We start from the raw sequence: 22,304 nt of genomic DNA, 5'->3' as shown, positions 1-22,304 counted from the left end.
GAGCATGATTATTTAATGAATGCTCATAATTTAATTTTGAGTAATTTTTCATGTACATCTGTGCTGTATGTTAATAAAAGTGCCTGTGTGACATCTGGGACACAGCTTTGACTAAGAACTCTCTTTTTGTTCTTACTTTATGGCTTAAAAAAAAATATATCGAGACATATATCTTATATCTCCATCCAGCTAAAAAATATCGAGATATGAATTTTGGGTCATATCGCCCAGCCCTAACCCTAAGTATACGCTACATCACAGGTTACAAATAGAGATGGACCGATCCGATATTACGTATCGGTATCGGTCCGATACTGACCTAAATTACTGGATCGGATATCGGAGAAAAATAAAAAATGTAATCAGATCCATTAAATATCACGAAAGCACCTCACAAAACTTGCAACACGCCATAACTCACCTCAGAACGTTAGCAGTATGCATCACGTGATAGAGCAGCTGTGGCATGCGGGACCTGTCGGTGGTCTGGATAGCATTTGGAGCTTCGCTAGCAACCCGGCATTTCATCTCCGACAAAGTTATCCCGAGAGAAGTAAAGCAAGTGTGTAAGTCCATCTCTGAATGTTTGTAAAGCATTCCTGCGTTAAGCTTAACAAGCGACTGCCTCTTCTTGCTGCTACTTCAATCATGAAACTGCTTAATGATCAGCTGATCGGCTTTTCTGTGCGAGTCAGTGTCTCTTGTTTGTTTTTGGCCCACTTTGCACCAGAAAGAGGAAACCAGCGGCTGAACAACAGCAGCACGTTTAAGCTTGATCAGCTGTTGTTAGAATGTATTTAATATTACTTTCTACTCGAGGATCTTTTTCTACGTAGCTGACGGCTGGTAACTGTGCAGGGGCGGATCTAGCAAAGTTTAGCCAGGGGGGCCGATAGGGCATTAACAGGGAAAAGGGGGCACAAAGACATACTTTTCTTTCTTATTCTCATTTAAAATGTCTAGCTTTTAATAAATAATTATCTGACACCCAAAGTTTTAATTTGATGTAAAATGAATAGAAGTCAATTACTGTATATAGTGACTATTAAGTCTAATATAAATACCCTAGTAAGCTATAGTACTTTTTCCTTTGGGAAGGTACCATCTGTGCAGTCTGCAATTTTGTTGAAGAAAGATGTTGAATCTATTTAATATTTCTTGAAAAATAATTGATTTCTGTGCCTTTTTTTTCACACTGCATCAAATTAAGGTTGATTACGTCGATTAAGCATCATGAGGTGGAGCGTGAGGGGTGGTTCCCTATTTTTTATTTATTTATTTTTGTTGTTGCTGGGAGTTGGAACCCTATTAGTTAGGTTGCTTAATATTTATGCTAAGTACTCTTTAAAATACCAGAATAGGGAGGATGGTGTAGGTTCAAGTTTATTAGATTGATCAGTATTGCTGAACTATGAAATATTTTTTTTGCATACAGGTATAACAGAATAGCTTTAGTGTAGTTGTTGTTTTAAACTTGAGTATGAACTTATACAAAATGCAGCAAGATATTTAAAAAACAGTTTTGTTGACTAAAAAACACTATATCGGATTCATATCGGTATCGGCAGATATCCAAATTTATGATATCGGTATCGGACATAAAAAAGTGGTATCGTGCCATCTCTAGTTACAAAAGGTTCATCTGGCTATATCACCCACCCCTACAGACATTTAAACAGCATAGCACCATAGTGAAAGACTTTGGGTGCTATCTGACTTCACTATAGGTCAGTTACCACAGTAAAAACAAATGTAAGTCAAATGAGAAATCCAACATCCAATCCAGCACATTTTCAGGTTCAACATTTAACACTGCATTCCGTTTTAAAATTTGAACTGTAAACATGGGCCCAATTTTGGGAGGAAATTAAGTTGAACAGGTGTCACAGTTCATGTGCATGTTTAGAATGTCAGAGGATTTCACAAACATGAAATTGTGATCTGCCCTTGCTCCGTCAGCATGGAAACTGTTGTAATTGTTAGCCGTTTTTGACACATCAATTTTATGCTTAGGCAGTATGACACAAGAAATTGAAAATAAATATAACTGAATTAAATTCTGGTGTTCTTCCTCAATGAAACACCAAGGGTAATCAACAGAATGATGATTTGAACCACTAACACCTATCACACTCATCATTTGAGATTATATTTATTTACCAAGAGAAAGGTTTGTTCCTGTTTCTCTGACTGTATGAGTATTTAGTTTGCACATAACTCTCTTGAAAAAAAAAATCAGAAAAACAAATGTGGGTGCCATATCATTTCTAGGTTGACAGGTTTGCAATTTCAGGCAAAACAGTGGCAGGTAACAAATTATTTTGTTGAAATAAACTTAAGGCAAGAGCTTGGCACATGAGGCTGTACAGTGGTCTAACTATTTAGTAAGTTCTAATCTGAGACGGGGGAGGGGGGGTATATCCACACAGCATAGGTTGTCAGAGAGTAGAGAAGATGGAGCAGCAATCCCTCCAACTCCCTGAGGAATATTAGATATGATACAGAGTGTCAGCCATGATTGAGATTCATTTAGTGTCGGCCACAGAACACCAAGCAGTCACTGACAGAAATAGAAAAGATGGCTTAATCTGTTCTCTTTACTTATGATCATAATGAAAGTCCTTCATGCACTCTGCTTCTTTTCACTAATGTCTGAATGCCTAATGTTTTCCCTGCTGGGCAGAAAATACTGAACTACAACCCCAAAACTGGTGCAGGTAAACTGAATTCTGTGGCCTCTTTCACTGAGAACTGTGCACAGTTACAATTTGAATCGCCAGTGATAGATATCACGAAGATCTTTGTAAGTCAATGATAGTTGATGATATATTATGATGCAAATAAATTAGCAACAACAGCAAGACCACCATTATGAAGTGCTCTTTCTAAAGGATTACTTCCACAAACCTCTGTGCTTAAGACTGCAACAGAGAAACTGTATCCAGTAAAATATTGATGAGAGGAGAAATTAAAGATTAAATAGCTCTGTAGTGTATTGGACCAGTGAATGTAGCTATAAATGGCATGTGTACTCACAGCTGTTAAATGTAAGGGTTCTTTACCTTGCAATTATCATCACCATCAACAGAACAATGAAGAGGGATTGTTAAGTCTTGAACGTCCAACCAGACTGAAACTTTTTAACAATCAAAAATGTTAAGTGAATAAAACAAGAATTAAACATAATATTTCCTTATAAACACATGCAACTCAAACCTGTAAGCAAACTCTATAGGTAATGCCAGAGATAAATGATTCATATTATATAAAACTATAAGCCTTTAAGTCCATTTATGCAATAGCAATGTCAAGATTGATATTCTTATGTGAAAAGCAAATGACTCATTAACAAGGCAAGTAAAGGCAAAAACCTGACCCAGACAATTCTGGCTGAGGACTCCGTGCTAAAAAGGCATGGTTTTAAAAAGGTGAACAGATGCACATCACTGCATGGTTTAGGCCAACATCCCTAAAAATTATATGAATCCACCAAATGCATTTTTGTGCTGTTACTGTGTCAGCCTTCAAACCAGTCATCCGTACTGCCCCCCAGATGAGAATCTTGTACTGAGACAGAGTGTTTTCTTACTGGGGTTTTCCACAATGCCAAAGCAAATATGTTTCAGAGGGAAATCAAAGTAGCTTTGCCCTATATTTACTTTTCTCAAACCACACAGCAAGCCATTACTATACTAATCTGGATCTAAAAATGAGGCAATCCAGTTCTTAAGGGTTTTATAATATTCTCTAGACCAGCAATGACCTCTAACAACTTTAAAGCAAAACCAAGCTAATGATAAGCTTGGACTTAACAGCCCTGTTTCAGTCGGCACTAAATTATGTCACATCTGGCTATTTTTCAGCCAATGCCCCTTTCTATTTAAATTACAGCAATTAAAATGAGTAGTGGGATAAATCATTGGAACAAATGGCTTTAATAACTCCAAAGCTCACACCAATCCTGTGAAAAACATTCAGCTGTAATTGCGGGCAGCTTTTTGACACATACCCACTACCTGGTTCAGCAAAACAACAGGGTTCCAGGCAGTGCAGGGCTCCCAGAGAGGCTACAGCAGCAGCCAGATACAAAAAAACAGGAGCTGGGTCACGGCAGCGCTACATGGGATCAGTTCTCCTCCATTAGGCTTTATTTGAGTCATAGGTTCATATTATGACTTGGCAGGCCCCACCAAATGACTCAACTGGTTTTTGGGACCAATACAGCAGGGAGCTGCCACCTCCTATTTCAGTTAAACTGCATATTTCAGCAGGCATTCAGGGAGAGGAGGAGTTGACCCATTTTTTACAGATTTCACCCACCGACCGGTGTGCACAACAGTGGATGTCTACTTTTAGTTACACACAAAATGGCAAATGGCACTGTGGCTAAAAGCTTTGGGTTAGTTTAAGGTTCTTCAGTCTGAGAATATCATGAATCAAACGAAAAAACAGAGGCACCTAAAATAGGCTAATACTTATCTCTGTCTGGTTAGGGACAAAACTAAATTTGATTTCCACCATTTAGAAAATAAACAACTGCTAAAGGATAAACTTGCTTATTACAAGCATCTCCAACAGTCCAACAGTCTGTAGTGGTAGTCACTGAGCAGAGTAGTGAAAGGTTAATGACTTGTAGACTAATCAAACAAATATCACCTGGCTATGCCCTACAATTTAAACATTGACATTTTGGTTAAAGCTTAACAACCTATTTTTACCCCTGTTTGTCATGTGTAAACAGAATATCCCTTGCAGATTGGCAAGCCCAAGTCATATTCATAAGAACAATCTCATTAACAATCAGAAACTTAAAGTCAAAACTTTGAACAATCAAATAATCAAGAATTATTATATCATGTGTACACACAGATATAAGTAGACTAGGAAAATGGACCAAAGGACAGGTTGCTGTGTAATAAAATAATAAAAATATGGACTATATTTCATCTTACACTGTACTTTCCTGTGCTATTCGTTATGATTAAGCAAACAACGCTGTTGCTAATCATTAACTTGTAGTGATAAGACTGGAATCTGTTATAGTTACACATTACCAGCAAGTGTTGGTAATGTGCTAGGAAACATGTTGTCAAAGGAGCTTGCAAAGAAAAGCGTCTGGACTTCTTTAAGTTGCTTGAAGACGTTTCACCTCTCATCCGAGAAGCTTCTTCAGTTGAAGAAGCTTCTCGTAGCTTTGTGGCAAAAGTATTACAGCTACTGCTGATTTCTATTTTCTCTTTTTTCTTTTTTTTTTTTTGGGGGGGGGGGGGGGGGGGGGGGGGTGCATTTCTCACATTAACATGTGTCAGATCAAATTTTAATTTTAGACAAAGATGACCTTAGATAATTCAAAATACAGTTTTTAAATTATGATTTTTTTTGTTATTAAGGCAATAAAACTATCCAGGTTTACTTGGCCCTATGTGAAAGAAAAAAAAAACCATATCTGTGACTAACCACATTTTTTTCTTCAGATAGCCATGTTCAATTTCATTAGCCACACCCAGGCCTGATTACTGCCAGACCTGTTGAATGAAATCACTTAAACAAAACCTGTCTGACAACATGAAGTAGGTTAAAAGATCTCAAAATGTAACACATCAAGCAAAGATCTAAAGAAGCTCAACAACAGATGAGACACAAAACACTGACATTTATCAGGAAGGGTTAGAAAGCCATTTCTAATGTTTTGGACTCCAGTGAACTATGGTGAGAGCCATTATCCACAAATGGAAAACTTGGAATGGTGGTGAACCTTTTGATGAGTGTCCAGCCTACCAAAATTAGTGCAAGAGCGCATCAACAACTCATCCAGTAGGTTACAAAAAAACCTAGAACAACATCTAAAAAAGTGCAGGCTTCACTTGGCTCAGCTAAGGTTCGAGTTCATGATTCAACAATAAGAAAGAGAATGGGCACAAATGGCATGCATGAAAGAGTTCTGAGGCAAAAACCATTGCTGACCAAAAATAAAACAAAAGATTATTTCACATTTGCCAAAAAGAAGGTGATGTTTTTGAAAATTTTGCATCCTGTAACATCTGGTGTAAATCAAACACAGCATTTCATAAAAAAAACATTATACTAAGACTCAAACATGGTGGTTGTAGTGTGATGGTCTAGGGCTGGTTTGCTGTTTCAGGGCAGTTTGCTGTGATTGATGCAAGCATGAATTTGGCCTACAATATGTGCCCTGAAGCTCAAGCACACTTTAGACGGGACAAAGACCTCAAACACATCAGCAAGTCCACCTCTGAATAGTTCAAGAAAAAAAAAGGAGGTGGTGATGGTTTTGGAGTAACCTATTTAAAGTCCAGATTTAAAACTGATTGAGAGCCATTTGCATGACCTTAAACAGGCTGTTCATGCTCAAAGACCTTCTAATGTAGCTGAATTAAAACAATTTAGCAAAGAGTGGGCCAAATTTCCACAACAATGCTAAAAACTCATTGCCAGTTATTTAATTTTCTGCTGCCAAAAGTGACACAGCCAGTTATAAGGTTTGGGGGACAATTAGTTTTTCACATAGCTCCTTGTAGGTTAGGTAAACTTTTCCCTTAATAAATGAAAAACCAAATTTAACAATTGCAAAATATTTTCTATTTATTTCAGTTATTTTATTTGGTGACCTGAAACATTTAAGTGTGAAAAATATGCAAAAAGAAAAAACAAATCAGGAAGGGGGCAAATATTTTTTTCATAGCACTGTAACGTTTAATGACTGCTCAAAGTATTATGGAATCTTGAATATTCCATCTCAACTGATTATTTAAGAAGATGATTGTTTCACATTTGTATTTCTTTGGTGATTTGTGACTGTGCAAATATGAAATAGTCACATTAGTAACCTAATAACACAGTTTTCTTCCGTTTTTACAGCTGTGTCCTGAACAGGAGACTCTCTTAATTACTACATTAAGTGTTTTTAATTTTTTAATAAGATAGCAACTTTTCTTCAAAGAACACATACAATTCATGAGGCCCCAACCATAACAGGACTCTTTATTTGGGTGAAATATTACACTGTAGTCATCGAAGCAAGTTAATCAAGGTTCACTTTAGAACCAGAAACATTATTTCCATGCGGGTAGGCCACCATCCACCTTGTTGTGCCTTAAACTTGTTTACATCAACACCTAGACCAATCCCAGTAAAAGGTTAACATCTATGTACCAGGAAGCAACAACACACACATCACTGGTTTCTGCTGTTAAATATTAATCAGAAATAAACCTGCAGCAATAAATTAGTGTTTTTCCGAGAATAGTTAAAGGAAACGTCTGTGTTGATCACTGTGCCATTTGGCCGAGTCGTGACAATGACCTGCAGTTATTCATCATTATTAAACAAACTACGGAAAGACCAGAACCGATATTCTGATAACTCTGTGATCAACCAAACAAACAAGTATGACAACCCGTCCATTGAAAACACTCCTGTCTGGATAACCGGAAATACAGTTCAAGCTAGTGTGTTGTTAGCTTTTAGCTTCGTATTAGCACCAGCTACCAATTTCAGCAAAACATCCTCTCATGTGGACAAACACAACACACTTTACCTGTGAATCGGTTGCCTTACCTGATTTCTGACCATACTGAAGAGGGGCGCCTTCAGACAGTCCCAAAGCCGATAGAAAAATCCCAAAGCTCAGCAACAAAACATATACACGGCGGTTCTCCATCCTTATAGCTTAGCTAACAAAATGTTAGCTACGTGAAATCAAATAAATGGCTGATTTTAAAAAAAGGCTTAAGTGTTTTAAACATTGAATAGCAGCTTCGCGTTAGTCTAGGCTACATAAACGAGCACATTTTGTCTGTTTTTGCGTCTGGCTATTCGCCAGCTAACTAGCTTTAGCTATCGATGCTAAGAGTTTCAGCTGACGACAGCAAACGCCGCTACCACACGCAGTGGTCGGGTATCCATGGAGACAGAGGGGGCGGTCACCTTTCGCGGCCTCTCATATTTAGTGTCTGTACTTTAGTGTTGTCTAAATGAACACAACAATGGGAATTTCAATCGTTATAGCCCCTGACTATCATGAAGAACCTCTCCTCCAAAGCGCCATGTTCCTGTACACCGTGACGTCACTGAAAGTGGGCCGTGAAACTTCAAGGAATTGACAGCAGCCTAAACCAATTACAAGGGACAATTCCGTCGCGTTGAACTCCCACAGCCAATCGGGTTCGAGCTTTATTCTCAGTCAGTTAAATCCAGTGATTTGTATCAAAGCTGAAGAAAGCTTTCTGCATTCAGTCAGTCGCCAACCATGTGAGGCACGTAAAAGTGGTTATGAAAGAAGACCTCTCTATATAAAATGTTTATATCTGTGTTTACGGCAAGTTATAAACTACAAAAATTTATGAATGTATTTGACGAGTGATGCTACCTTTAGGACCTTTATTATGGGTATGTGTGGTTTTATTCGTTGTTTTTGTTTTATTGTGAGTATGAATTTCATATAAATATGGCTCGTTGTTAGATTTACATGGAAAACCAAACATAGAAATAGCCTAAAAAAAATCTGTCCCCAAAACGGCATCAAGACTAAATGCATGTAGATATTGCTGTAAACCTGTAATTCCTATGTAATCCATAGGATGGGTTATATATGTTATTTTGCGTATTACTTGGAATACTGGTATGAAATTATTTGTAATACAATCTCGCCTGTATTTTAATTCATTTTTTTTAATTCAGCATGTTGTGCTCAAGAACGCATAAAAATCACATGCTCTGTTAAGACTGACTTCATTGCATGTTTTAAAACTTGCCACATAGGTGTAATAAAATCAAGGACAACTACCATTTTCACTTGAGTGTACCTGATTGTATAATCCTTATTAATTTCCCTACAAATGTACTACAATACTACAGCACCAACATAGCAACTGTGGTAGTAAAATAGATAAATTGCAGAAAAATGCATGTTTATGAGGATCAGATGTGTTGGGATGTGAATATGTTCTTACTGTGCTTTGGTCATGGATGCAAGTTCACAAAACAGTATGAATGGGAAAATTATCTGCTCTGATTAACTGATGAAGGGGGAGGAGGCAGTCGGTGGCGTGAAGGAAATCTCCCTTGGTTTGAGGACAGATACGTCAGGTTGCTTCTTGCACTCAGGATCACGAAGCTGTAAGAGAGTGTTGGTGGCTTACAAGCACAAAGCAAGAGCAACGGAGATCTCCAAACCTCACCCGAAGCACGGTGAGTACCACTTTTTCTGCAAATTCAAGTGCAGTTTTTCTGCAAATTCTTTGTGCGCTGATAGCTGTGTGTCACTGTTTTGTGAATCTTTAGTCCTCTAGCTTTAAGAGAGGGGGGATATAAATGTTTAAATGTAGGAAGACAAAAAAAATAAAATGTTCGGACCTATTTGTGATTACCTTTTCAGTTACCTGCAACTTCCTTTGTGGAAAAATGAATGTGTTTAACATTAGAAAACCATAATCCAATTCACATACGATGCTAAAATGATACCACACAATGAACATTTTTCCTACTGTGGAGCCTATGCTGTTTATAGCTATAATAATTTTACTTTATTGTTAAAATGGTACAGCCCTGCCCTGCTGATAAAAGGTCCCACTCAGCTCTCTTTTTGACTGTGCTGATCAGAAAAATGCCCACGTAGGTGATGATAATGCTTAACCTATCCACAAGTCCTGCTTTTCTTTGACAGTTGCAGCTATCTGGCAGCAGAAAACGCCCTCAGCAGTTCAATTTAGTGTCACTTTGCATTTCTTCCATGCATGTGTATGTGTATCCCTCAGGCAGCCACAGAGGACCATGGCATTTGCAGGGATGTTGAGCAACGAGGACATACAGGCTGCAGTCCAGGCTTGTCAAGGTGAGTCAGACAGCGCACACTAAAACTTACATCCAAGAAAAATACACACTTTGCAAGCATCTAACTGTGAACATAAGAACACGTACTTTACAGCAAGGGAATATAGGTCCATTCACATATACACAGCACACACAGAGGTGCTTATTAAACCCACTCCCACAGGGCATATCTGTATCATGTGATTTTCACAGTGGGGACAGGGTACCTGCAGGTAACCAGGCAGCCATGTGGCAGGAGAGTAGTTTCCAAAGTGGTTGTGTTGAGCATTAACACATAGAACACCAAATCACACAAGCTGTAAAGTCCTCACATCCAAAATTACTTAAATATTTATCTCTAGAAATTATGTCCTCATGACGAGGCAGACAAAGCTCGACTGATCTGATGAAAATCAAATGTCAGTGCTTTCATACCCTTAATTCAACCAAACCCGCCTGTTAGTAATGTTTTAGGCAAAATAGCATTAAGAAGATTTTTGTTTTATTAATCAGAAGTTTTAAACTCCACTGCAGTGTGTGCAAGTCTTTTTCAGAAAAGTCCTTTGAAATTATTTGAAGGTAGCTTGTACCAGAAGAATTCCACTATGACTGTAAATAAAAGGCTTTTAACATTTGCATTAGACCTATGGGCCATATTCATTGTGCTTTGCCTGCTTTAATGGCATAATGACATAGCCTGTAATGGTATAAGACGGTGATGTGCCACAGGGTGTATATTGGTAAATGTCATTGGTTGAAGAATGAAAGTCATCTGAGCGAATGAGTTAATGCGACATGTCTATTCAGTCTCCCGTCGTTCTTTCTTTCTTTCTTGTCATTGTGTGATTGACCTCTTATTCCCATGTGTCTGTTTCTCTTCCTCTCTCAACTATGTGTGTTTGGTGTGTGTGTCTGTGTGTGTGTACGTGGTCCAACGTAGCTCCAGGCACATTCAACTTCAAGTCATTCTTTGAACAAGTTGGACTGACTGGCTTATCTGAAGCAGACAGGAGAAAAGTGTTTACAGTCCTGGACCAAGACAAGAGTGGATACATCGAAGAGGAGGAGCTCAAGTAAGGATGGAGTGCATGTGTGTGTACGTGTGTGTGTGGCTGAAAGACTTGAGCAGGAGCACATGGTGGTACAGATGGAGTGTGTGTGTTTGTTTGTGCATGTGTGTTACATCTGCAGTTTGTCGTAACTGTCCCTCATGATGGGCCTCAGGCAGAGGTCACTGTATGAATGGAGCAGCCTTTCCGCTTTGCATGAATTGACTGATACATGAATTGAGTGAGTGAGGAGGACAGGGACAACTGAAAAAGGCTTAGAGGTGAAGAAAAGGCATCAGCAGAGATACAGTCTGAACTTACTGCTTCTATGTTTTTTTTTTTTTTATGTCTACCCTTCAGACTATTTCTTCAGAATTTCTCTCCGGGGGCCAGAGAGCTGACTGTGGCTGAAACCAAAGCTCTGATGGCATCTGGGGATAAAGACGGTGATGGCAAGATTGGAATAGAAGGTGAGTGTTTGTAAAACATCTAGAAGAGCTGTTAGCAGATGTGAAATCAGAGCAATTTGTGCTGAGGAGCTGTCCACCACTTAGTGCTGAAATTCTAGTCTTTAAAAAAAACTGATGCAAATAAACTTCTGCTCTCCAACAAGTTAAAAAAAAAAGAAAACAAAAGATTTCTTGTTTGTTGAGTCATCTTGCTTAACTGTAATGCTGCATGACAACCACAATTCAACTTTTGGCTGTCTCTGTTTTTCCCCCACACAGAGTTCTGTGATCTCCTGAAGTAAAGAGAAACTACATACACATACGACCGAGGCTGTCTACCCTTGTTCTGAATAATGGATTTGCAATGGAGATCTTGACTTTCTGGATTGTTTCATGCAAAGACCAAAAACCTCACAAAATCTGTACCTGCCTGCTGCTCTCCCTGTTCATGTGATGCAACGTGTATAAGATGTTTAGTAGACAGATGACCAAAGTTGGATGTTAAACATGTTTGTGTTTAATCAATCAGGTACCTTGAATCAATAAATGTGAACAATTAAAGAAGTAAACTTACTCTTTGCTTGTCTTTTTTATATATATATATATATATATATATATATATACATGTAAACTTAAATAGATGCAAATAGATGCATTAAGCATTACATACTATTCATTCATATTCAATGACTTCACATAGCTCAGGTCAGGTTTAGAACTGAGTCAAAAATTGCTTCATAATAATTATCTACAACAATCTATTTAGAATGTATGAATTGCATTCTGCTGTTATGTTAATGCTTTAATAAATAATACTAAATTGGTAATATTTCAGAGGTCAGGGAGAAGAAGAAGAAAAAAAACATCTATTTTCACAAAATATCATGTTGCGTTTTACCTCAGTCAAGAAGATGTAGCACTGCTTTATTATGTTTTATGCTTTATTAAAAGTGAAAATGGCAAAATATCTGAACTCTTGGGATTTATAATATGATATATATATATATATATATATCTTACAATTACTAATCAACATTAGTTCAATATTAATTATCACTTAGAGCACAAAACTTGCGTATTGCAAACTAGCCTGTGCATTTAAAGCAGTGGAAGGAAATGTTGTGTGTGGAGGATTTGCTCTTTATGACTTTATAATCTTATGACTCTCCAACCCTCTTCTGATCTGTGTTTTAATCTCAGTTTGCTGCATTCTAATGTGATTATGAGAATAATGAAAATAATGAATAATTATTTTCATTATTTTCTTACATTCTGGATACTTGAAGCACAACCAACAAGGGGCAGTTACACAATGTATTTGGATTCAAATAGCACTTTTCTGGCCTTACTGACTGCTCAAAGTAATTTGAACTGTAGGAGACAGCCCCTCCCAATTGCAATGGAGTTGGTCAAACATGCAAACTTTGCAGACAGGATTTCAACCAGGAACCTTCGTGCTGTAAGCTGATAGTACTAACGCTCAGAAACCCCACTCCTCTAGTTCACATCCTGTGACCGAGCACCATCTCTCATCCTTTTGTGCACCTTATACACATTTATACTGTTTAGAGCTTCCCCATGTTCCATGAACAACATACAATTTTAAACATTTTTATTTTTATATATTTTGGATCACTTTGAGAAAAGTAACCAAATTTCAGGTTAAAATTGAAATGAAATATATGAAATTTAGGGTTCTTATTCTGCTGTCTCCCTCATCACAAAGGGTCGCTCTGCATGTTTGAGTTTGCAGTTTGATGCCGGACACCCTGTCACAATCCCAAAGAGGTTTATGTGTCTCTGGTCGGAATCAAACCAGCTACCTGCTGCTTGAGAGGGTGAATTTGTCACCATTATATTATTTGATCCAAACAGTATAGGGCTAAGTGTTTTGCAAGAGGGGAACTAGTTGAGAAAAATAAAAGGCAAAACTTTTGAAACTGCCATAGGTTGAAAATTAATCATTCTAAGTTATTTTGTGAATTTGGAAAACTAACTAAGATCAACTAAAAATATGAAACTATCTAGAACTAACATTGAAACTAATAAAAAAAACTAAACAAAAACAAAAAAATCTTCAAATAAAAAACAACTCAAAGGGGAAACAAATCTGGGCAGTAAGTTAGACTAAACAGAATTAAAAATAAAAAGTCAAACCAAAATGAAAATGAAAAAAATATTTAAAAATAACAATTCTACTGCTGATCTACTTTACCATGCAACAATCTCTAGACTTTACAGAGCATGGACCTAAAAAATATCCAGTGAGCAGCGCTTCTCTGGGTAAAAATGCTTTATTGATGTCAGACTTCAGAGGAAAATGACCAAACTGCTTTAAGTTGATAGCAAGGCAACAGAAAAACCTACAGCAGAGTATGCAGAAGAGCATCTCTGAACATAAACCTTGAAGCAGATGAAGCAGAAGACCACAGAGGAGCCGCTCCTGTCACCTAAAACAGGAAACTGAGGCTACGATTCACACAGGCTTACCAAAACTGGACAACAGAAGTTTGGAAAAAGGTTGCCTAGTCTGATGAGTTGTGTCGTAACATTTAGATGGTATACTGTCAGAATTTGGCATTAGCCACGAAAACATGAATCCATCCTTCCTTGTAGCAGTGGTTGTGGTGGTGTAAATCTGTGGGGGATATTTTCTGAGGATCAGTTGAAACACCACAGCCTGCTTGCCAGTACTGTTGCTGTCATCTGAAACTGGCTCCTTTAACATGACAATGATTTCACTCTACTCAAATGGTCACCGCATCCCCATTGAGATTTAGAGAAAATCCAAAAAGGTGAATGAAGAGAATTGCATCATGGATGTGAAACAGACAAATGTGCAGCAGCTGTGCAATGCTATCATATCAATATGGACCAATATCTCTGCAGTCCAACCCAGTATTAGCAAGGTGTGCCTAATAGTGTGTATAATGCAGGTTCTGAGAGAGCCACTGTTTTACTTTATTAAACTGATATCCAGTATTTCCATTAAACATGAAATATTTATGATAAAGTTGCTTCTTCCAATGCTTTTACTTAAAACTGCTTGCCTAAAACTGGGATCTAACCAAAGACCACTACCATGGTTCTGACAGTTAAGAATATCCTCATTTTGAGTCACTGCTGTAGACTCACTAGCACGAGTTCAGTTTGACCAGACAGAAAGAAAAGAAAAGAAAGACTGACTACACAGAACTACCAGACTGAGATCAGCAGTCTTTGGTTTAAGCTTTATAAGGATGTTATTCACAGACACATGCTGGTGTGACTACTGAGGATAGCATGGAAAACTGTCATGCTTGCAATCATACAGCATGTAAAAAAATAGGCCTCAAAGTCTCAACCCTGATAAGGTGGTGGTTTAGTTTGAAACTCAACACTTCGTGAAGAGTTCAGATGAACCTTGTGTATACTGTGCTGTAGCTTATACACTAGGTATAGCTAGTTAATGTTACAGGACAGCATATAGGCAGAAGCTGCACATGTCTATCATCTGAGACCATCTTGCCTGGTGTTGCAACTTCAGAGGCAAGAATAGAAAGCCTGACACCAATAAATAAGAAACTCTTAATAATATAAGGAAAAAAGATTGCATTTATGTAAAATAACCTGGAATTTGTGTAAATCTAGTTATAAGTCGCCCAAGAGCCACAGCCACTCTACAACCACGAGTATTAAATATTGCTGGAAAGATTTATCATAAAACAGCTCTGTTAATGGACTGTATGGACTCACTGTGGGTTTATATAGCATGTGATTGGAGTATATGATGCCAGAGAAAACACGGTAGAAATAAACACTATCAGAAGTCTAAAAGGCATAGGAGAAAATGGCTCTGTGATCATATTGACATGGAAATCAAAAATAAAGGTGTTTTAAAAGGCAGTCCTTTCCAGTGGTCTTCTCTTCATAGTGAAGGCTTATAGTGACGTTAATAAAGGTTATCCTGTTTAAAGTAGGAAGTTGAATTGGCTGGTGTTCCTTTACATGGTTCTCACAAATCAAAATAAGGATGACCTGCACCCTCACATGTATCAGTTCCTTTAATTTAAGCTCGTAGAGGAAACGTTCTGAATCAAAATCAGCATGCTGGCAATAAATCATATAGGTGCAACATGACCAGTGAAGTCGGGTAGCAGCGGGCATGCTCGAGTTACACATGTCTAGCTATAGGCCTCACTCACACATGGTAGCATCCTCATTTGTTCACCTAAAAATAGGTCTGGACTACTAGACACATTTTTTCGAAACCCATGGATCTTGGTACCTGATACTGGGACTCAAAGGTCTGTAAATGGTGTTGCTCAAGGATATATAAGAGAGAGGGAAAGGGGATTCGTGGCATTCACTCGAGTCCGCCTAGGTTTTCACTCGCCTCAACTCAGCGCAAAGGTGAGTGCGGGGATGCGGACGAACGCCACACCGACTTCTACACTGGAAGGGGGAAAAGGGGATTCAGACAAGGAGATCCACGTGGACTATAAACTATAGAGAGAATTGGAACAAACATAGCCAACAACTTCATGGACCACAGGATAATTCAATTAGCGCGCAAAGGAGGCCAAAAGATTTCAGAAGAGCGCCGTTTGTGGATGAATATTGTTATTTACATTATCTCTTTTAACGGGATAAAAGAAATGCTATGATAACACACCTAGGGTTATTGGCGCGCTTGACGTCACTGGTGCTTTGTTTTTTTGTGTCAGTGATTCATGTTGCCGTGATTTGGTCTCTCGGTGGAAGCATCATCTATTTCGTGCCATAGCAGCAAAACGCTTTGGGATACACAGTCAGTGCCGTGTTGTGATTAAACATCCGGAGGCGAAGAGCAGCTCTTAAGAGTAGTTGTTTATATTAATCGGGACGGGTAGAGCTGCATGGTAGACTTTGGATTAAGGAAAAGAGTTGATTCGTGACCAACATAAAGTAAAAGGGGGCTTTGCTTTATTGTGGATTAATCCTTGTTTAAGCTTTTGACCACTAATGTCTGATTTGACCCTTCCTGTGTTTTATTTATGATTACTCACATCATATAGTTAGGTTCACTGTAATGTAGTCAAAACAAAATAGGTCAAATTGTCCAGTTAAGTTGGAGAATTGAAAAATGATCTATAATCCAATAGTATGACCACTGCATAGGACTTATAATGACCATACTAATCCAGTTATCTTGTCTTTTTTCCCTCTCTAAGATTAAAAAATGGCCTTTGCTGGTGTCCTCAAGGATGCTGAAGTGAAAGCAGCTCTGGATGGCTGCGCAGGTGAGCATTCATTATCATTATTTCATCAGACAGTGAACAAGCTGTTCTAGTTTTTCATTATTCATGTAACTTTGTTGAACATTTTACTGCTATTTGATTCAAAACACCAACAAGTGATGCAACTTGGCTTCAGTCAGAAAGCAGTAAAGTCTCAGTTTCACATTGTGTCGTATAAACAGTCACAGTTATCGTATTGCATCAACAATGAAGTCCTGACTTGTGCTTGCGCAGACTTGCTGGGCGCTAATTGAGTTAAAATGTGTGTTCTAGCTGCTGACTCCTTCGACTACAAGAAGTTCTTCAAGGCCAGCGGCCTGGCTGCAAAAACTGCCGATGATGTGAAGAACGCCTTCAAAATCATTGACCAGGACAACAGCGGCTTCATTGAGGAGGATGAGCTGAAGTAAGTAATTCCAGCAGTTCACACTTAATGCTGGCATCTCATACTTGCAAGCCTAAGTGGTCCAGAGTATTCACGATCTTATCAGTGTGATTTGTGTCATTTATTTATAGACTTGGGCTTTAGTCTACAAGCCAAATAATATAGTAACTATTGCTAAGGAAGCCCCCAAAAAGAAGCTGTTGATGACTTTCTTATGGATCATTTGGTTGACACATCAATTTAAGTCTTAAAATCTCACACATGAAAACATAGAAAACCAAAGGGTTCACAAGAAAATAATAAATAATAACTGCTGCTTTTTATTGTCCACACGCCAGGCTGTTCCTGCAGAACTTCTCTGCTAGTGCCAGAGCACTCACTGACAAGGAGACCAAGGCTTTCCTCTCCGCTGGTGACAGTGATGGTGATGGCAAGATCGGAATTGATGGTGAGGGTTCTTTGTGGAGCATGGTGCACTTTCCTACAGATCTTTCAGTTTAGCAGAACACATCATATATATGAAGTGTTACCCGCAGAGCCTACATGAATCAGATGTTAGAAACAAGCTTAATTTTTTTTAACATCCATTGACATACCCTTAGTCAGAGAATGGCTCCTGTCAGTTTAAACTATACCACTAACCTGAATCCACTTTGTTCCCAATACTAATGGCAGTTCTATTCTACTTTCACAGAGTTTGCTGCCCTTGTAAAGGCATAAATTTCCATTGACCAAGATCCATTTCTTTTCATGGAACTGTGAACTCCTTGCAAGATTCACTAATCATCAGCTGAAAGAATATTTTTTATACCTTATTTATGAGTTGCCTGTGGACTGTTTCTCAACATGGAGCACATATTTTACTGATACTGTTATTCAGATGTGTTAAATGTTCTGAAAAAATGACTTGTGCAAACTGTACAACATCATCTGCACTTTTTGAGGAAGAGTGAAAAACCAGGAATAAATACTCTTTTGGTGTAAAGTCATCTCGTTCAGGTCAGTCGTTTTTTGCATGGTCAACCAAAACCCTCTCTATTCACACAGACGTAGCTATGCCAACACAATGGTTTGAGGAAGTGGCCGTTTCAAATTAGTTGTTGATTTGCCAGGGTGTTTGAATACTCCAGAGGTGTTGAGTGACGGTCTAAACAACATGCCCAGCACTTGTTTGGATAATTGGTTAATGAGATAGTGGAGTGTGGCTGGACTCTGGCCATGGACTGGGAAATGCTGTGGGAATGGGCCCATGGGGCTTTGCTCACATGCTTCTGGGATCTTAGGGAGGTTTGCAATGGATAGCTGCCACGCTGTCTCTTCCAAGGTCTCCTCCTCCACCAACTGCTGCATAGTCAATTAAATGATGTGCTGTGGCAACAGGAGTTCTATTAACAGTCACTGTTGCATCAGCAGGAACTTTTAACACACTGAACCCACTGTACAGTTGCACATCTACATCAGCCGAAGGTCTTTAATACATTATTTAACTTCTATCAGCACCTGGTGTGTACCTCATTTTGAGGAAGAAAATATTCTATATGCATAAGCCTGGAATGGAATTTTGAACAGCTCAGTTTCCATATTAAAGTCAAATTACGATCCCAATGTAAGCTAAGAATTCAGCATTATGTAAACCTCAAGCCTATCAGATGACGCCATAAGGTTATTATTGTCTAACAGCAGGGGAATCAGAAATAGTCTGAGTGATAGCAGTCTGCCGTTTCCTCACAATTGCCAGGCTTGCGCCACAGAACTTTGCTGCCTCCTACAGGTCAAACACATTCTTTCAGCAAGAGTAGCTGACTGTGATTATCTTTTTTTTTTTGCCCATTTTGATTTTTAATGCTTTGTCTAAAAGCATGAGCATGCCCTTGTGCCTTTAGGGGTTTAGAATATCTATCGTAATCACACATGGCAGATGGAATTTTTAAGGAAAACTTAAGAATATTTCTAAAGTCAGAGAGTCCCCTTGAATTCATTTGGTTATTTAATAAATCTTTTTACAAATATTTGGAACAAAAAGGACTTGACAGTAAAACCGGGCGTGGCTGATATTTGGAATTCGTATGCGGCACAAGTAAGACGGGTTTTTAAAAAGTATTTAGCAATGTGCTAGGCAGGCAGACTATCTGTGCGAATCTGAAAGGAGTGAAATACATATATATCTTACGAAGTACCCTTCATTGTTCCAGCTAAGAAATCAAAACCACAATTTCCCTCAAAGTCGCCAAATATATTTCACATACTGTTGCAGTGAATAGTCCACGCCTTCTAAATCGTCAAAAAGAGGAGAAACAACCAGTTAGTACAACTTACGCCAGCTCTAATGCATGCATGCTCAGTCCCCCGCCCCCGCCCGCAGCACTTCCAATTCGTCCTCCTCAGCAGTGCTGGGGCCTATTCTTAGCTTTGAGTGGACATGAAAGACTTCTTCAAACGCACCTTTTAAGCGTCTTCATTTGTGAAACTTAAAATAGACGGCTCTCTGGCTAAGGGGACGCATTTTCGCATCCCCCTTCTCGGTGTCAGTTATCTTATGCTTCAGATTTCGATGGCGTGATCATATAAAAGCTCACCTGGAGCGCCGTGATGGTCACTGCAGTCGACTCGGGTCTTGTCTGTGTCATTCGTAGCCTACAAAGCAAAGACACAAGAGGTGAGTTTGAATGGAAAGGAGAAGGGAAACCCGGGAGCCACATCATCACCTGGCATCTTTGAGAAAACACTACATTTATTTATTTTTTTACTTTTTAAATTTATTGTTAATTACGCTTTAAATCGGGACTCCTTACTGCGAGGCAGCATCAGAAGAAGGAGATGAGTTTTGCGCTTTCTTGCCGGAGCGTCATCATCGTTGGCCACATGGATTACTGATCAGACGTACTCGCATCTTTAGAGTTGCAGCTTCAGAAAGAGGCGCAATGAATAATTTGCCCTTTCATATTTGGAGTGGCTCAGATTATTTTTGGCAAGAAGCAAACTTACAGATGTGTGATTCTTCAGATGCTGCCAATGTTCTAAAAGATAATAATATTATTAATAATAATAAAATAATAATAATAACCTGGGATGGTCACCTATGGACATTAAGCCCAACTTTAAAAGCTTAATAATGGATTTTATTTTTATTTTCCCAGTTCACAATGGCATTCGGAGGTGTACTAGTTGAGGCTAACGTCACTGCAGCCCTGAATGCGTGCAAAGGTGATTCCCTCATCTGCGATCACAACTCACCTTCTTTTTTGTTCAGCTGCGCTTGCTTTGTGCGAATTTCAGTAACAACCTGCGCTACTTTCAGACGGCGGCACATTCGACCACAAGAAGTTCTTCAAGTCCTGCGGCCTTCATGACAAGTCCGCAGATGACATCAAGAAGGCCTTCGCCATCATTGACCAGGACAAGAGCGGTTTCATTGAGGAGGACGAGCTTAAGTAAGAAAGTTCATACAAAAGGCGTTGTTAGGGTTTTGCTGTTGTTGTTGATTTGACCTTGGATGCATCATAATGAGTGGCAGGAGGCTGTAAGCACAAAACCATTCAGCCACTAACAGTAGACTACAGTAAGCTATGTGTAGCCATATTTAACCCATGCACTGGTTTTATATAACCAGAATGATATATTTCGGTTAGGTATGGGTCGTTTTTTTTGAATGAATATTTTGCTTTGATTTTATTTATTTAGCTAAAGAAAACAGCTTTTTTATGCCTTAGTTGACTTGTATCCAAACTGTACTCTCTGCAGTCAGATTGCATGTCTTAGCCAATGAGAACTTGGGTCTGTGAACTCACTGCTCACCTCTGTCTGCAGGCTGTTCCTCCAGAACTTCAAGGCAGGTGCACGCGTCCTGAACGACGCCGAGACCAAGGCTTTCCTCGGTGCCGGTGACACCGACGGTGACGGCAAGATTGGCGCTGATGGTATAAAAAATAAATTAAAAAAATTCACGTGCACCACAGTGAAATTCCTCTTTGGATGTTTTGTTTTTCCTGCTAACGGATATGTCACAGGTGTTTTTCCTTCTGTCTTTTTGCAGAGTTCGTTGTCATGGTTAAGACAAAATAATGGTGCCAAGTGATGGATGGAACAACAATGACCACAGCGAACTCCATCTCGTCACCCTAATTTTTATACATTTGCTTAAAAGACGTTTTCTTCTATGCAACACCTGTCCAAAATGATGAAAATGCCGCTCGGTTGTGTTCATGTCTTAAATACGAATTTTGCTTATTGTAAAATCTTTGATGATGCTCTTTCCAGGAACGATCGATCAAAAAGAATAAATATTCTTTTGCTACGGTGTTATTGTTTCCTCTTCCCATTATTATTATTATATATCCAGTGGCGGTCCTAGCCTGTTTGGCGCCCTGGCGAACACTCCCTCTGCCCCCCCCCCCCCCCCCCACCCACCCACCCACCCAACACACACACATATGAAGAGAGAGAGAGAGTATGCATAGTATGCAAACGGCTACCAAACAGCCATCATAATTTGTCATACAATGAGAACAGGACAAATCAACAACTGACAATGACTAATTAATATTAAAATCTGTAACATAATGTATTGTTTGGAGTTTAGTCTGTTACTGTTACTAATTTTTTAACATTTCTTCTTGGAGCAACTGTAACCCACATAATTTCCTTAGGGATTAATAAAGGCGGCCTACATGGACGAAGTGAAGAATCTGGCATCATGGTGCCAGGACAACCACCTTCTATCCCCAAGCCATCCGGGCCCTAAACACACACACACCCACCCTCTCACATCATCTATAATTGACTGAGACAGGACTCTCTTCCAGACACTCTTAAATCCAGGCACAATGTACATTTCAAATTCCTTTAATTTTAAATATGTTTATATTGTCTATTCTGTAAAATAGTCAGATGTCTATTCATATTAATGTACAGAATTCACCTGCTTGCTGCTACTACTGCACATTCACCCAATGTATATACTATATATATATATAAGGTTCTTCCTCTAAGTAACGGATGACCTGCCATTATCCAATGACACATCTGCTTACCTATATCTTTTGCTCGTTTCTCCTCCTCCTCTTTTCTCTTTTTCTAAACTGAGCACCTGATGGCTTTGAACTTTTCTTGTCCATCTTCCATCGGTTTTAATTTTGCACTCCAGTATGAACACCCATCCCCCAACCCGAGGATCACCACAACATAATCTAATAGACCTACACCTTAGTTCACAGATTCACTTTGTCTAAGGTGTATTTCTGGGATTTCGCACAACCCAGAATTCAAGTCATGAATACATGATGGGCTTGGATTTACATCATTATGAATGAAATGTGCTCTATTTGGAAGCAGC

At 38.8% G+C, this 22,304-nt stretch overlaps 4 protein-coding genes across 4 annotated transcripts in view; 3 read left to right on the top strand and 1 right to left on the bottom strand.

Moving 5' to 3' along the window:
* Nucleotides 1-8,077, bottom strand: part of lmtk2 (lemur tyrosine kinase 2) — a 34,141-nt gene extending 26,064 nt beyond the window's left edge. The window contains exon 1 of the mRNA XM_085351563.1: nt 7,579-8,077. Coding sequence (XP_085207689.1) covers nt 7,579-7,681 — 103 coding nt within the window. The 5' untranslated portion in view covers nt 7,682-8,077. The remainder of the gene's footprint in view (nt 1-7,578) is intronic.
* A 964-nt stretch (nt 8,078-9,041) lies between these two features.
* On the top strand, nt 9,042-11,631 carry pvalb5 (parvalbumin 5). The gene is made up of 5 exons (XM_085352374.1): nt 9,042-9,243; nt 9,781-9,853; nt 10,772-10,904; nt 11,241-11,350; nt 11,609-11,631. The coding sequence occupies exons 2-5, from the start codon at nt 9,793-9,795 to the stop codon at nt 11,629-11,631; spliced, it is 327 nt and encodes a 108-aa protein (XP_085208500.1). The 5' UTR covers nt 9,042-9,243; nt 9,781-9,792.
* A 4,008-nt stretch (nt 11,632-15,639) lies between these two features.
* LOC146633604 (parvalbumin beta-like) lies at nt 15,640-17,957 on the top strand. Its single transcript, XM_085351562.1, has 5 exons — nt 15,640-15,721; nt 16,522-16,590; nt 16,861-16,993; nt 17,311-17,420; nt 17,667-17,957. Exons 2-5 carry the CDS (start codon nt 16,530-16,532, stop codon nt 17,690-17,692), a joined length of 330 nt encoding a protein of 109 aa, XP_085207688.1. The 5' UTR covers nt 15,640-15,721; nt 16,522-16,529; the 3' UTR covers nt 17,693-17,957.
* Nucleotides 17,958-19,544: 1,587 nt separating this feature from the next.
* On the top strand, nt 19,545-21,271 carry LOC146633603 (parvalbumin beta-like). The gene is made up of 5 exons (XM_085351561.1): nt 19,545-19,628; nt 20,110-20,176; nt 20,271-20,403; nt 20,780-20,889; nt 21,006-21,271. Exons 2-5 carry the CDS (start codon nt 20,116-20,118, stop codon nt 21,032-21,034), a joined length of 333 nt encoding a protein of 110 aa, XP_085207687.1. The 5' UTR covers nt 19,545-19,628; nt 20,110-20,115; the 3' UTR covers nt 21,035-21,271.
* Nucleotides 21,272-22,304: the final 1,033 nt, after the last annotated feature.

This window comes from Diplotaxodon limnothrissa, linkage group LG4 (genome assembly GCF_057381915.1).
Source record: "Diplotaxodon limnothrissa isolate DT_005_m linkage group LG4, D_limnothrissa_male_GT1.1, whole genome shotgun sequence".
In the NCBI taxonomy this organism is placed as follows: Eukaryota; Metazoa; Chordata; class Actinopteri; order Cichliformes; family Cichlidae; genus Diplotaxodon; species Diplotaxodon limnothrissa.
Note: the sequence above shows the minus strand (reverse complement) of the source record. Positions and strands in the feature narration are given on the sequence as shown.

Excerpts from the sequence above, each read along its gene's own strand:
- pvalb5 (XM_085352374.1), top strand. The coding sequence starts at position 9,793 with ATGGCATTTGCAGGGATGTTGAGCAACGAGGACATACAGGCTGCAGTC. Across the intron at positions 9,854-10,771 it reads TGCAGTCCAGGCTTGTCAAG|CTCCAGGCACATTCAACTTC; the intron begins GTGAGTCAGACA and ends GGTCCAACGTAG. Across the intron at positions 11,351-11,608 it reads TGGCAAGATTGGAATAGAAG|AGTTCTGTGATCTCCTGAAG; the intron begins GTGAGTGTTTGT and ends TCCCCCACACAG.
- LOC146633604 (XM_085351562.1), top strand. The coding sequence starts at position 16,530 with ATGGCCTTTGCTGGTGTCCTCAAGGATGCTGAAGTGAAAGCAGCTCTG. Across the intron at positions 16,591-16,860 it reads AGCTCTGGATGGCTGCGCAG|CTGCTGACTCCTTCGACTAC; the intron begins GTGAGCATTCAT and ends TGTGTGTTCTAG. Across the intron at positions 17,421-17,666 it reads TGGCAAGATCGGAATTGATG|AGTTTGCTGCCCTTGTAAAG; the intron begins GTGAGGGTTCTT and ends CTACTTTCACAG.
- LOC146633603 (XM_085351561.1), top strand. The coding sequence starts at position 20,116 with ATGGCATTCGGAGGTGTACTAGTTGAGGCTAACGTCACTGCAGCCCTG. Across the intron at positions 20,404-20,779 it reads ATTGAGGAGGACGAGCTTAA|GCTGTTCCTCCAGAACTTCA; the intron begins GTAAGAAAGTTC and ends CTCTGTCTGCAG. Across the intron at positions 20,890-21,005 it reads CGGCAAGATTGGCGCTGATG|AGTTCGTTGTCATGGTTAAG; the intron begins GTATAAAAAATA and ends GTCTTTTTGCAG.